Below are 13,068 nucleotides of genomic sequence, written 5' to 3'. Positions count from 1 at the left end.
GTGATCGACTGCCGCATACGGTATAGTATCAAAATACTTCAATGTAAATAAAATGTGAAAAAAACAAGAAAATAAATTAAAGCGTGTGTGGCAAGGAGTCCCACATGTCACGGCAGTACCTACCAACGAGCACACCCAGAGTGACGTATATGAGAGTGACACTGTTAACCAGTGTCGTGAAAAGGAAGCCACAAGCCACAAGCAGGGCACCCAGCACAGCAGTGCCCATCTCACCCAGCTTTCCACAGGCAATGGTTCCAAGAGGACCTAAAATTGAAAAAAAGATTAGCCACCTGCTCCAAAACAAAAACATGGGCAGCTTTCAGTATTGTCCTGGCATCCAGAGAATGGATAAACACATTTTACATGCCCTCCAGGTATACAATAAAATAATAGTAATTATAGGGAAGTAGTGGTGTCAACAGGCTAGCAGGATGGCAGGATGGCTGAGAAGTACACAAACACTTTCTTATAAGCAGTCTGGTCTGGGTTAGAATCTCGATCCAGCTATAAAATGTCATCCTAATGTTTCACAGGTAGGGTTAATCAATGTGTGCCATCCCTTGGATGGAGGTTAAGCAAGCATTAGTATGCAGATGCTAAAAATTGTATGGTGTGCTTTGTGAAGAGTAGGTGAGCTATCACTGGCATCCTGGACAAAAAAAAAATCCAAAATTCCTGCCCAAAACTCACGACCCCCCCCCCCTGCCCTGTCCCAACGGAACCAAGTGCAAAAAGGGTCACCCCCTGAAGGGGGTTGCTACAACCCTTAGCTGGGCATGCAAAATAGTAGTAGTCGTTCTGGTGTCAATTGCATGTTGCAGCTGCAATTCCAATGACAACTGAGGGCATCAAAACTTTGGAAAATAATGAATGCTGCCAAATTAAGTTGGTTTGCAAAATTGACCACTTGCAACTAGGTTAAAGGCTAAGGCATAGACATCATAATAAGAGATATTACCTACACATTTGATGTCATAGACAGTTTGGTAAGAGGCCATCCATACACTGTATTACAGAATGCAGAGGGATGTATACTGGCTCCAAGAATTCTTTAATCATTAAAATGATTCTTCACCATTAAGAGATAGGACCAAAAACGATGTAGTTCTGTTTCACATGCTATTTCAACAAGTTCGAATTGCGAACATACCCGGTGGGATTCCATTCATACAACTCTCAGGTGAGCGATAGCATGGACGACAGATAGTTTTGAAATTTCAACTGTAGAAAAAATATCTGCAACAAAACAACATATTTGAGACATGCAATAAATAGCTATGTAAAGTACAACCATTTTGGTGTGCTTTGTGTTGGGTTTCAATCGCCAGTTACCATGGCAACAGCCATTTTAAGGTAAAAAATATGGTTTTTGATAGTGAAAATTTAAAAATTCATATCTCAGAAATGAAAAATGATTTTTGAACCATTTAAACGATAAACACATACTGATGCATCTGGGCAGTTTTTAAATTCCATAGTATGAGGGTAGGTTTTAGATAAATATATCGTTTTAGGGTAAAAACATCACATTTTGAATTGCATTTCTCGGTAAATGGAGAGAAAACCCAGTTTTTTGAGCATTTTAAATATTTCTCAATTTTATAAAGTATCAAAAGTCCATTTATCACTGTAGATGTATTACTATCAGCATACTAGGTTGGATGAGATACCTACTTCAAATAGATTGACATTGCCATGGAAACGACCAATTTTGGGATAAAACACATTTTTTGATGGTGAAAGTTTAAAAATCCATAACTTGGTCGAAATGGAATATTTTCGAGCAATTTGAACGCAAGCTACCACCCTGACACCCTAAGGCTGTTTGTTTGTTCAATAGATAGAATAACCTGCAGGCAGTTGTCATGCAAGTGTCTTAGATTTACATTCCTTGATCCCTGTCATCATCATCACTTTCATCATCTGCATATACGGTTACGTCTGTCTGCTTCGTCATCCTCATATTGGTTGTCACACATCTGGTTTTTACACATCTTAGTGCATTTCAGTCCGTTTCGGATGCACTACAGTCCTTTGCATCACAGTGGCATACACAGCTACAGCTCATGAGCTCCAAAACAGCTGATGGAGCGGGTGGACCAGTCATCCAGAGAATCTCAAGGTCACTGCTGTCATCAGTAGACCATCCACAATCTGTTGGTGGGATTACTTTAGGAGTGCATTCACGGGATCTACGCCATATGGCTGCTTGGTAATTTTCCCGCTTGGCATGCTGGAACAGGCAATCTCTGCATGGTGGCAATTGTGCTGAAATCATGTTGCTCCTCTTTGATGTGAAGAGCTGATAACGACACTGATTGACTTCAACTATAGCTCTGTTAGAAACATAGAGATGGCAGGTGAATGCTTCAAGCTTTGCAAACAGTTCATTGGACATTTGCCATGACCATCCAAGCTCACTGAAGCACTGGTGATAGTCCACGGTCTTCTTGGTAAGTTTTAGTGCATTCAGTTTCCCCTTTCTGGCAAATGCACTGACCGTATCGCACCCCGTAAAGGCGTGCAAGCCAATTAAGGCCTTGCAGACATCTTCACCAAGGGCGTTGGCAATCTTGGTTATGTCAATGTACTTTTGCCGAGTTTTTGTTCCAACCTTCTGATACATGGGTGAACGGATGATTTTGCTGAAACCAATGTCCGTGTCTTCAGCAGTTATCACAATAGCGTTGCACCCATTTTCTGCCAGCTATAGAATTACTTTGTGTAGCCAGCAATGTTTCAACTTTCGTTTTAAGTTCGATGATGCTGCAGGCAAGTTCGTCCCTTGTCAAGGTGTCAGGGTAAACCAAGACTCTGCGACCGTGGTTTCGGACGAAATGGAGTGACTCACCAAACTCACTCTCCAATTTTCAACGCATATGCGTCCTAGTTAAGTCGCTGATCTCGTTGAAACCGTACGAGTCCATCAGTGAAATTAAACAGGATGTCAAATCAGTGAGGTGCAGAACCTTTGGATTTGGAAATATTTCGTTCCTGATGAAGTCAAATAACTCTTTGTAAGCGGTAGTTTCAGCTGATTCAAAGAGAGATTCTGCTGATGCCTTACAGGTTGCGGCAATTCCACTGTCTGAGGTAGTCGATGCCTTTGTATACTGCCAGTAGCAGGACCTATGGTAATGTGCTTCAGCTGCAACAATCTCTCGACTGACTATGCTAAGAATCTTATTGTCCATTTTTCGCACAGCAGCTTGTCTGACAGCTGTGTCCACTCGCAGCTGTTTACACTGCACAAGGGTTTTCTTAGATCGCTATCCTTTCAAATATTTTGCAACTTTATCACAAAATATGCACTTTGCCCCGTACACGCGAGATTTGACAGCCCCTTGCTGAGGTGTCCCATGTCGGCTGGGTTGCTCGTGTACGTCTGTTTTCTCACGTGTTAGTCTATTGAGGTCCTTTTTGTTGGTAAACACAGAACGGCACCTGCGATGATATTTCACTGGTGCAATCTCTCCCTCGGATAAACCTTTTGCAGCAGATAATGTTTGTCCATGACCTCGAATTTCTGCAGCCTTTAACAGAGTTGTCCATGAACCGAAATCTATTGGTGACACAAGATCAGTGTCGTCATCCGTGCAGTGGATAACAGAGTCGGTACGTGGCCGCTTTGGGGGAGGCAATGACTCTTCCATGATCAGTCAGTCACCTGAAAAGAAAAAAAGATGTAAAAACACTGTAATACTTAAATACACTTCACAATGGTTTCTCCACAAAATTACTGTTGCCATGGAAACGTCAGTCGAGTTCAACTTATTGATTGCCATAAGAGAGAATTCATATAAATTGTTAGCCACAATGGACTTTTGATCTATGGTACGATTGAAAAATCTTTAAAACCAAAGACTTCTCAAAATCTCTGCTTTCACAATTCTATCGAGGAATGAAATTGAATAGCTGATGGTTTCACCCTGAAACGAGATAGTTTGTTGACAAGCTGCCCTATACATTGAAATAAACAACTTTCTGTGTGCATCGGGGTGGTTTTAGCCTTCAGATCTCTGAAAAATATTATTTCACTTGCAAGCTATGAATATTTCAACTTTTCCGTCAAAAAACGTGTTTACCCACAAAATTGATCGTTTCCATGGCAACGCCAATCTATTTGAACGAGGTAACTCGTACAACCTACACTAGTACATGTAAAGTGATATATAAATGCATGTAGACTTTGGATACTCTGTGAAGTTGATAAAATCAAAACACTCCTCTTATCTCAAAAAAACGGGGTTTTCTGTCAGATTAGCAAGAAATGCAATTCAAAATGTGATGTTTTTACCTTAAAATGATATATTTATCTTAAACCTACCCTCATACCATGGAATTTAAAAACTGCCCTGATGCATCAGGATGTGTTTATCGTTTAAATGGTTCAAAAATCATTTTTCATTTCTGAGATATGAATTTTTAAAGTTTCACTATAAAAAAAAACATGTTTTTTACCCTAAAATGGTTGTTGCCATGGTAACTGGCAATTGAAACCCAACACAAAGCACACCAAAATGGTTATATTTTACATAGCTATTTATTCCAAGTCTCAAATATGTTGTTTTGTCGCAGACATTTTTTCTACAGTTGAAATTTCAAAAAACACGATTTTACCCCAAAAATGCCTATTTTCCCAAAAAACTACAATAAAGCTACCGATTTGGAGTGGCAATCATCCCCAAAAAGTTGGCCCAGACAAAGATCTTTCCAAAAAGTACAGTCAACCTTTGCCACCCAATGATCACCCATCTGGCCCATGGCCTATATATATCTTGTATATGCCTGCCAATTTTCATCTAATTTTGTTCACGAATAATGGAGAAATAGACATTCAAATGTACTGTACACAAGAAAAGAGAGAACGCGAGCGGTGCTTAGACGCCGTGGGGCGGAAGACCCTCACAGGGTAAAAACCCGAACCCTGACCCTAACAGCTCGGTTGTTTGACCACCGTTATGGTGTTACGCAAGGATTGGGTGGAGGCATCATCGGGGGGGGGGGGTGGGAGCGGGTTCAATGTATGTTATGCAACATAGTAGTAGTAGTAATTGTTGTTATTGGATTCTTCACAACAAATGCTCTTTTTCCATCCATCCATTTGGATCATCCTCTGTGCAGAGCGTTGGTGCTGCATAAGCAGTCTCCTTGGCTATTGGACGCAATCATGGATGGGTCACCACCCCGACACAGTATACCATACCAACAAGCTGGCATTAATTTTGCCGACTTTGGAAGGATGACAGGTCGAGTTAACCCCACCTGGTATTAATTCAACAGCCAAGTGGGATTTGAACCCAAGACTGAGGATCCCAAGCCCACCACACACCATTAATCCAACACCAAGCATAAATGCCCTTTTTGCTACAGTAATAATTGAAATTATATATATATATATATATTGTTACGGAATTCGCGCCCGCCGGCGTGCTGACGGCCACGTAACTCGAATCGCGGCACGTCGCCCACCGGACGGACAATCCAGTCGTGACCCTCTCGGACTAACGCCGGGAACCAGTCACGGGTGGACCTTTCGGTCTCACCGCAATCGAGCCAATCAGCCCCCGCGTGGGATAGGGTTGCTCGCCAAATTCGACCTACCTAAGTACCCACGCGGAGGGTAGACCGGGCGATCGCACCTCGCCGCAGGTCGACTTCGGACACGGGCCCCTTAAGCGACCCGTTCCGTACTATCAGAATAACCGAGCGGTGTTATCGTCGACCTCGACGGTTCGATTAATTATCGGGCGTATTCAGCCCACTACCAACCCTTTACGTGAAGCAAGATGAGGATTCAATGGGAGAAATGACGAAGCAAAGCGGGAGAACAGTTCAATAATAAAGCACATTTATTTGCGGCACACGGGAAGCACACATATACAATTCCACCAAATGCACACAGAAAAGAAAAACACAATTCAATTTACACAAAAAGCAAATATAAAAGCGAAAACACAATGCAGAGCTAATACCGACTACCGAGCACACGGCAACACTTATACAATTCTACCTCACAGACGGCGCCGACAACACATACCCAAAACCAAGGAAAAGAATACCCTCAAAGATGAGGCGGGCCTGAGGCCGAGACCGGGTCGGCCTACCCGTCTGGTGATGAGACGCGGAGCGGCGATGGCGCCCCAACCCCGCGGGCCTCGCGGACAGTGTCTGGTAGGGGGTGGGAAAGGGGCCCCCTTGGTCGCACTATCTCAGCGCGGGGGGAAACAGGAGGGGGTTGCTGATGCTCGGGGTATAGAGGATTTTTATTGCCCCGCGACGAGCGTCTCCACCTCGGCCAGGTCGCGCTGTCGGCCTCCCTCGGGTGCAGCTTCCTGCACGACGCGAGCACCCCCTCGTCTGGTGTCGCCGCCTTTCCACAGCTCCGTCCCCTCCGTTCCGCACACGACGAGCAGCTCCACCGCCCGCGAAGTCTTGACTCTCTGTTTCCGACTCTCCTACTCTCCTACTCTCCGCCTCTCGACTCTCCTCGTCTACTGACGAACACGGTCCTTTTATCCGCCCCATAACTTCGCCCTCTCATCTTTGACCCCCTCCCTTCGACCTTTCACCTCGCTCCCCATTGGCCCGAGAAAAAGTGGGCGTGAAGGCTTTTTGATCCACAAATTTGCATATATCGATCGCCCTGGAGGCGGGGCCAAATCGCCCCTCGCTCACCGATTGGACGGCAAAAAGTGGGCGTGTGTCGTTTTTGATCCGTTTTTGAAGCACAAAATCCGTGATTTTGTACACGCTGTTCGGCGCGCGCCCTGCACGAGTCCAACACCGGTACCCACAGGCGGCGCAAGAACGGTGGCGATGCGACGGCTGCGAGGTGTGACGTGAAGGTCGTGGCGGTTGTGGTGAAGCGGCGTTGTGGTTGGTGGTTGATGTTGTGGTTGTGGTGGTAATCATGGCGGTTGGTCCAAAATAAAGATAGTAAAAGAAAAACGGCTATCCTGAAGAGTCGCAGCACGCATAAATGACATGTATTCCCACTAGACAACGGGTTTGGGCCTAACTACAAATGCACTTACCGAGATACCTCACCTAAGGGACCTGAATGGTGGTTTGCGAATTTGGTAACCACAACACTACCCCCTCCCCTTTTTACAGACTCGTCCCGAGTCGTCAAATTTTCGTGTGCCATCATGTGTAGTTTTCCCCTAGTACATTTTACCTACGGATCCCTGAGTGCGACATTCATGGTATTCGTGTCCCCAAAATAAATAACCTGAGGGCTGCGTAACTATCTAAACAAACTCACTCACACGGACGACTTAAATAAAATTGCCGGCGCTAGACAGACATGCCGGGGGGGGCACTCATATTTACAGTACATCTTACCTTAACTTACAAATTTTACACTAAACCATGGCCCAGGATCACTGAACTCTGCAAAAGAAAAGCAGTTAGCAGGGAGCCAGGCTGCCCACATGCAGTCTCTGGCTCAAAACAATGCAGGTGACAGGGAACGTGGCTGGCTGCTCACACGCAGTCCAAGGCCTTCCCTTTTGAACTGAACGCAGTGAACCACAACGGTGCATGGGCTGCACAAACGCAGTCTCCGTGCCAGCTCAAGTGGCACATGCAATGAGCACAACGAATGGATGGATGAATGGATGGATGAATGGATGGACGCAAACACGGTGCACGGGCCGCCACTGCAGGCCCGTGTTGTAGCTGCCAACAGGGCAGTTCTCGCAGCTTGCAAACTGTTGCCTTGCGGATCCTGGCGCACATGGAAATGAACAGGGGGGGGCAAAGCAAAATTGAACGGGGCTGGTGAACATGGGCAGTGGGCATGGCATGGCAAAGGTGAGCAGGCAAACACAGCCCGCAGAAGAAGGCCGCTGCAGGCAAACACAGCCGGCAGACGAACTGGCCGGAACAGGCCTTGAAGCACCACAGCTGCAGATGATCCGGCCGGCACAGGCCTTGCAGCAAAACAACAGCTGCCGATGAAGTTGGCCGGCCTCCGCCTTGAAGCAAAACACGGCCAGCCGATGAAGTTGGCCAGCTTTTGCCGTTCAGTGGAGGTTGGTGGAGGGAGTGCGGTGGTGCTGGCCACTTGGAAGGCGGGCTCGGACCTACCCTACCTGTCTCCCTCCCACCTATCGCCTTTGCCTGTCACTGTACATACCCACTCCCTTAATTTGTGAAAAACCAATTTAGCCCCAACTTATTTTTTTTTTGGTTTTTATTTTTACTTCCTCACTATAAATCGTCCCCTAACCCCCTTTATCGTCCTTGTTCGGCTAACCTATCCTGTCACCTAGCCTACTCCCAACCCCTACGTTCCCTTCCCGGAGGGGAACAAGGGAGAGCTAGCGTCCTGTGTCGAGGCCCAACGAAGCCTCAGAATGGCCTCCCCAGAGTTCGGCGATCTAACCCAAAGTGGGTCCAGCGGTCCACAACGAGAGCGAGGGGATGGATGGTGCGGAGGGGTACACTTCCTAATCTACCCTAACCATTTAACTGTTAAACTACCCCGGGGCTTTCAACAAGCGCCTCTCGCTTAAACTATTGGTTCTATAAACCCAGATTCCCGTCGCCTGTGTTGGTGTCCTCACAATTTCGGGCCTCGCCCCCCAATTTTCGCTCCGTGCCCTCACACGGTCTCCTGGCTGGGACACGTGGCTCCCTTTGGCAGGCACGACCCTCTGCCGAATCTCCCGCTATGGCACCCCTGGGCACTACACTGCCTCCGAGCCTACCAGCTCCCTAACACCGGGGAGTGCCCCCCATGGCACCTCCCCTGAAACGCACACGTGGCAGGCTGGCCTCCCGGGCCCCTTTCCGAGGGTCACCCGTGCCCACAACACTGCCCACGCGGCTAATGGCGCCCCGGGCCCCCGCACCAAGCAGGCGCACCCGTGCCCACTACTCTATCCCGGCCCCCCATGGGCCCTTGGCCTACCGCGGCCGACTAGCCTGGTGCCCGGGGTACCCACTCAGCGATACTCACCTTTCGCAGCCACGCTCCCAAGCCCGTCAACAGGGCTCCTGCACCCCTCCAAATGGGTCTCGAGCCTACTTTCCCACCAACAACAAAACGACCTCCATTTTTCAATTTGACTAACCCAGCTAACTCACTCTACACTGACCCCGGGGTCCCTTGGGCGGGAGTCACTCCTCCCCCCAATCACTCATCGCACCATGCATTCCCCATTCGCTCCATACACACAGACCCGCTGGCCTCACTCACTCACCAAGTACTCACCTCACAACCCACAACTCTTCAACACACTCACCGCTGAACTCTGCCATCCTCCTAACTACATCCCCTAACTAACTCGTGCTCCCACGTCGTCCCTTATACTACAGCACGTTCCTTTTAACACTACGTAGCTAAGCTACGTCCCCACTACACATTCACTGTCTGTCACTGTCTTCTAACTCAAAAAATCATTTTATTTCCCAACCTAAATCTGGCTACAATCCCTCTAACTAATCCATTCCACGGACTCCATGAGGACTTACCCCTGCCCCATGAAGTCGGTCTCACTAAGCTAACCCTTCCCCCTAACTAGTTTCCATCCTGTGCCCAGGTCAAGGGGGTCTTCCACCCCTTGCCCAGGAATCCTGTGCACCCGAAAGTGAGGCTTGCTTTTCCTTTTTTTGTTGTTTTTTTTTTTCCTTCATGCGCAGCACCAGCGCGGCAACTCGCGCACTTTGCACCTGCCCGTGACGTCATGCAGCTGCACGTGTACCTCGTCCCTCCTTGGACGGTACCATCCGGCCGGGATACCCCTCCTGCCGGATTCCAACCACACGTGCAGCCATGACGTCACCGTGCGCATAAAAAAACACAAGCCCCACGTCTCGAGGGGTTCCCCACGCGAACACATGTGCTTTGCCCGTTGGAGCTCAACACACACGATCGCGTGGAGAACCCGTCCGGTCCAAATCCATTTACCTGCCTAAACTTTGTCCGTCCGCGGGATCGGCAAATCCACCGCGTGCGTTTCCGGACTGGGACTTCACCCTCGCAAGCGAGCACGTGGCGGCCTCGTGCGTTGCACAGCACGAACCTCGTGCTCGCGGCTGGGTGAACCCGGCACGGTCCCCGAAACAACTACAGCCGCTACTCGGCTTTCCCTCCTTACATGTAGCCGTCGTCGCCATTCGACCCACGCACACCTGCGTGTTACGACGCACACAGTCCACTCCATCACATTCACACCGGGAGACGCGGCTGCGTGCTCCCGCATGCCAACCGACATCTCCCTCACATACCGCTCTCTCACACACACGGTCTCCCTTGCACACAGCGACCTTGCACACGGCCGTTCACTCACGTATGCCATTTTCCTCACACAAACCATACCACTTACACACGCGGGGGCACTCGCCCGCGGTGCCTCACTCATACACCGTGCCTCACTCACACACGCGGGGGCACTCATCCGCGGTGCCTCACTCACACATGCGGGGGCACTCAACCACGGTGCCTCATCCACACACGCGGGGGAACTCAACCGCGGTGCCTCATCCACACACGGTGCCTCACCCTCACACGCGGGGGCACTAACCCGCGGTGCCTCATCCACACACGGCGTGCTGGGAAGCACGCACTCCGGCACCATCGCCACCACACCACTCACACACGGGGTCGCTTCCACACACGGGGACGCACTCACACCTTGCACCACACACACAGGGACAACCACACTGGGGATTCGTGTCCCCACAAGGGTCTCCGGGGCCTCTATACCCCCCAAGCTCTCCGTGCACCCGTCCACAGCACTCCTCCTCTCAACCTCGCAAAGCACGACCGAACTCACCTGGTCGTGACTCGCCTCAAGGGGGCATACTCCCTCCCCTCGTTCCTGGAGGAGGCCATCCAGGTGCTCGCACTGGGTCTCTACACGCTCCGCGAGCTCACCCCCATTGTCCTCCACTACCTCCGTGTGTGTGTGCGCGTCACTTACCCCGTCTTCATCGTGTTTATTGGTCTCTGCTTCTTTCTGGCGTCTTTCTCTTATCTTTAAGTAGGTCCACCTTGCTTTCTCCTTCAGTCGCTCCCGTCCTTCCCTGTTTTTCACTCCTTGCTCTTTCACGATCTCCGCGTACCTCATCCTTGCTTTCCGTATCAATTGTTCTTTTCTCTCCCTCGCAATTACTTTCACCTCGTCTCTTGTCTCCCGAATTATTTTCTTACCCGCCTCCACCGCGGGCCTGTCAGCCGCTGCCCCCCCTTCCAGCTCGTTTGCTCCCACACGTGGAGTCGCCATTTTGAGCTCCCTGCTCACGGCCTTCATGCCCGCCTGCAGGCATCGGCCCATGTTCTGCGTCTCACCCCGTAGCTTTTTCATTTCCTCCCTCATTTGCTGTGTATTCGCATCCATCGTCGTTTTCACTTCATTCATTTGCTTGTTCATGTCTTTCATTTCGTTTTTCATTTCATTTGTATTTGTATCCATCTTTTCTGTCATTGCTGCCAGCATGGCGCATAACTGGGCCATGTCGGATGCACTCAGCTGAGCCGTTTCGGCAAGGGTTGGGGAAGGGTTTTGGTGGAGAGGGGGGGGGGAGGTGTCATACACCGCGGCTGCTGCCGCCCCTATTTCGGGCTCTGGGTTCAGTTGGGCGAGTCCGTGTTCCTGCACAATCAACATTTCCTGCTCGGGGATTCCATCCTGGACCATGGATCCTACACATTCTACATCCATTTCTAATACCCCCGGCTCCCGCTCGCCTTGAGACGCCATCTTGCTTCTCTTAAAGGGTTAATTTCGCTCGCTCGTAATTTGGAGGGAATCGGGGGTCGCTTCTCTCACCCCTGGACCGATTCCCGTGAATTTAGCCGGAGACAGGAGAGCCCGTTTTCCTGTTCTCCGATACCAGTGCCGCAAGGAGGGCGATGAATTTGTATCGCACGACCTGACACCAGTGTTACGGTATTCGCGCCCGCCGGCGTGCTGACGGCCACGTAACTCGAATCGCGGCACGTCGCCCACCGGACGAACAATCCAGTCGTGACCCTCTCGGACTAACGCCGGGAACCAGTCACGGGTGGACCTTTCGGTCTCACCGCGATCGAGCCAATCAGCCCTCGCGTGGGATAGGGTTGCTCGCCAAATTCGACCTACCTAAGTACCCACGCGGAGGGTAGACCGGGCGATCGCACCTCGCCGCAGGTCGACTTCGGACACGGGCCACTTAAGCGACCCGTTCCGTACTATCAGAATAACCGAGCGGTGTTATCGTCGACCTCGACGGTTCGATTAATTATCGGGCGTATTCAGCCCACTACCAACCCTTTACGTGAAGCAAGATGAGGATTCAATGGGAGAAATGACGAAGCAAAGCGGGAGAACAGTTCAATAATAAAGCACATTTATTCGCGGCACACGGGAAGCACACATATACAATTCCACCAAATGCACACAGAAAAGAAAAACACAATTCAATTTACACAAAAAGCACATATAAAAGCGAAAACACAATGCAGAGCTAATACCGACTACCGAGCACACGGCAACACTTATACAATTCTACCTCACAGACGGCGCCGACAACACATACCCAAAACCAAGGAAAAGAATACCCTCAAAGATGAGGCGGGCCTGAGGCCGAGACCGGGTCGGCCTACCCGTCTGGTGATGAGACGCGGAGCGGCGATGGCGCCCCAACCCCGCGGGCCTCGCGGACAGTGTCTGGTAGGGGTGGGAAAGGGGCCCCCTTGGTCGCACTATCTCAGCGCGGGGGGAAACAGGAGGGGGTTGCTGATGCTCGGGGTATAGAGGATTTTTATTGCCCCGCGACGAGCGTCTCCACCTCGGCCAGGTCGCGCTGTCGGCCTCCCTCGGGTGCAGCTTCCTGCACGACGCGAGCACCCCCTCGTCTGGTGTCGCCGCCTTTCCACAGCTCCGTCCCCTCCGTTCCGCACACGACGAGCAGCTCCACCGCCCGCGAAGTCTTGACTCTCTGTTTCCGACTCTCCTACTCTCCTACTCTCCGCCTCTCGACTCTCCTCGTCTACTGACGAACACGGTCCTTTTATCCGCCCCGTAACTTCGCCCTCTCATCTTTGACCCCCTCCCTTCGACCTTTCACCTC

The 13,068-nt window shown here is 50.0% G+C and overlaps 1 protein-coding gene across 4 annotated transcripts in view; it reads right to left on the bottom strand.

The window, feature by feature from the left end:
• Nucleotides 1-13,068, bottom strand: part of SLC16A4 (solute carrier family 16 member 4) — a 168,366-nt gene that overhangs the window by 39,593 nt on the left and 115,705 nt on the right. For all 4 annotated transcript variants that reach the window (XM_085895296.1, XM_085895298.1, XM_085895299.1 and 1 more), the window contains one exon: nt 124-267. In XM_085895296.1, coding sequence (XP_085751422.1) covers nt 124-267 — 144 coding nt within the window. The remainder of the gene's footprint in view (nt 1-123; nt 268-13,068) is intronic.

Source organism: Eptatretus burgeri, chromosome 9 (assembly GCF_056783735.1).
Source record: "Eptatretus burgeri isolate ZD-2024b chromosome 9, Ebu_testis_v1, whole genome shotgun sequence".
NCBI lineage: Eukaryota > Metazoa > Chordata > Myxini > Myxiniformes > Myxinidae > Eptatretus > Eptatretus burgeri.
This window is presented reverse-complemented; position numbering and strand designations above follow the sequence as displayed.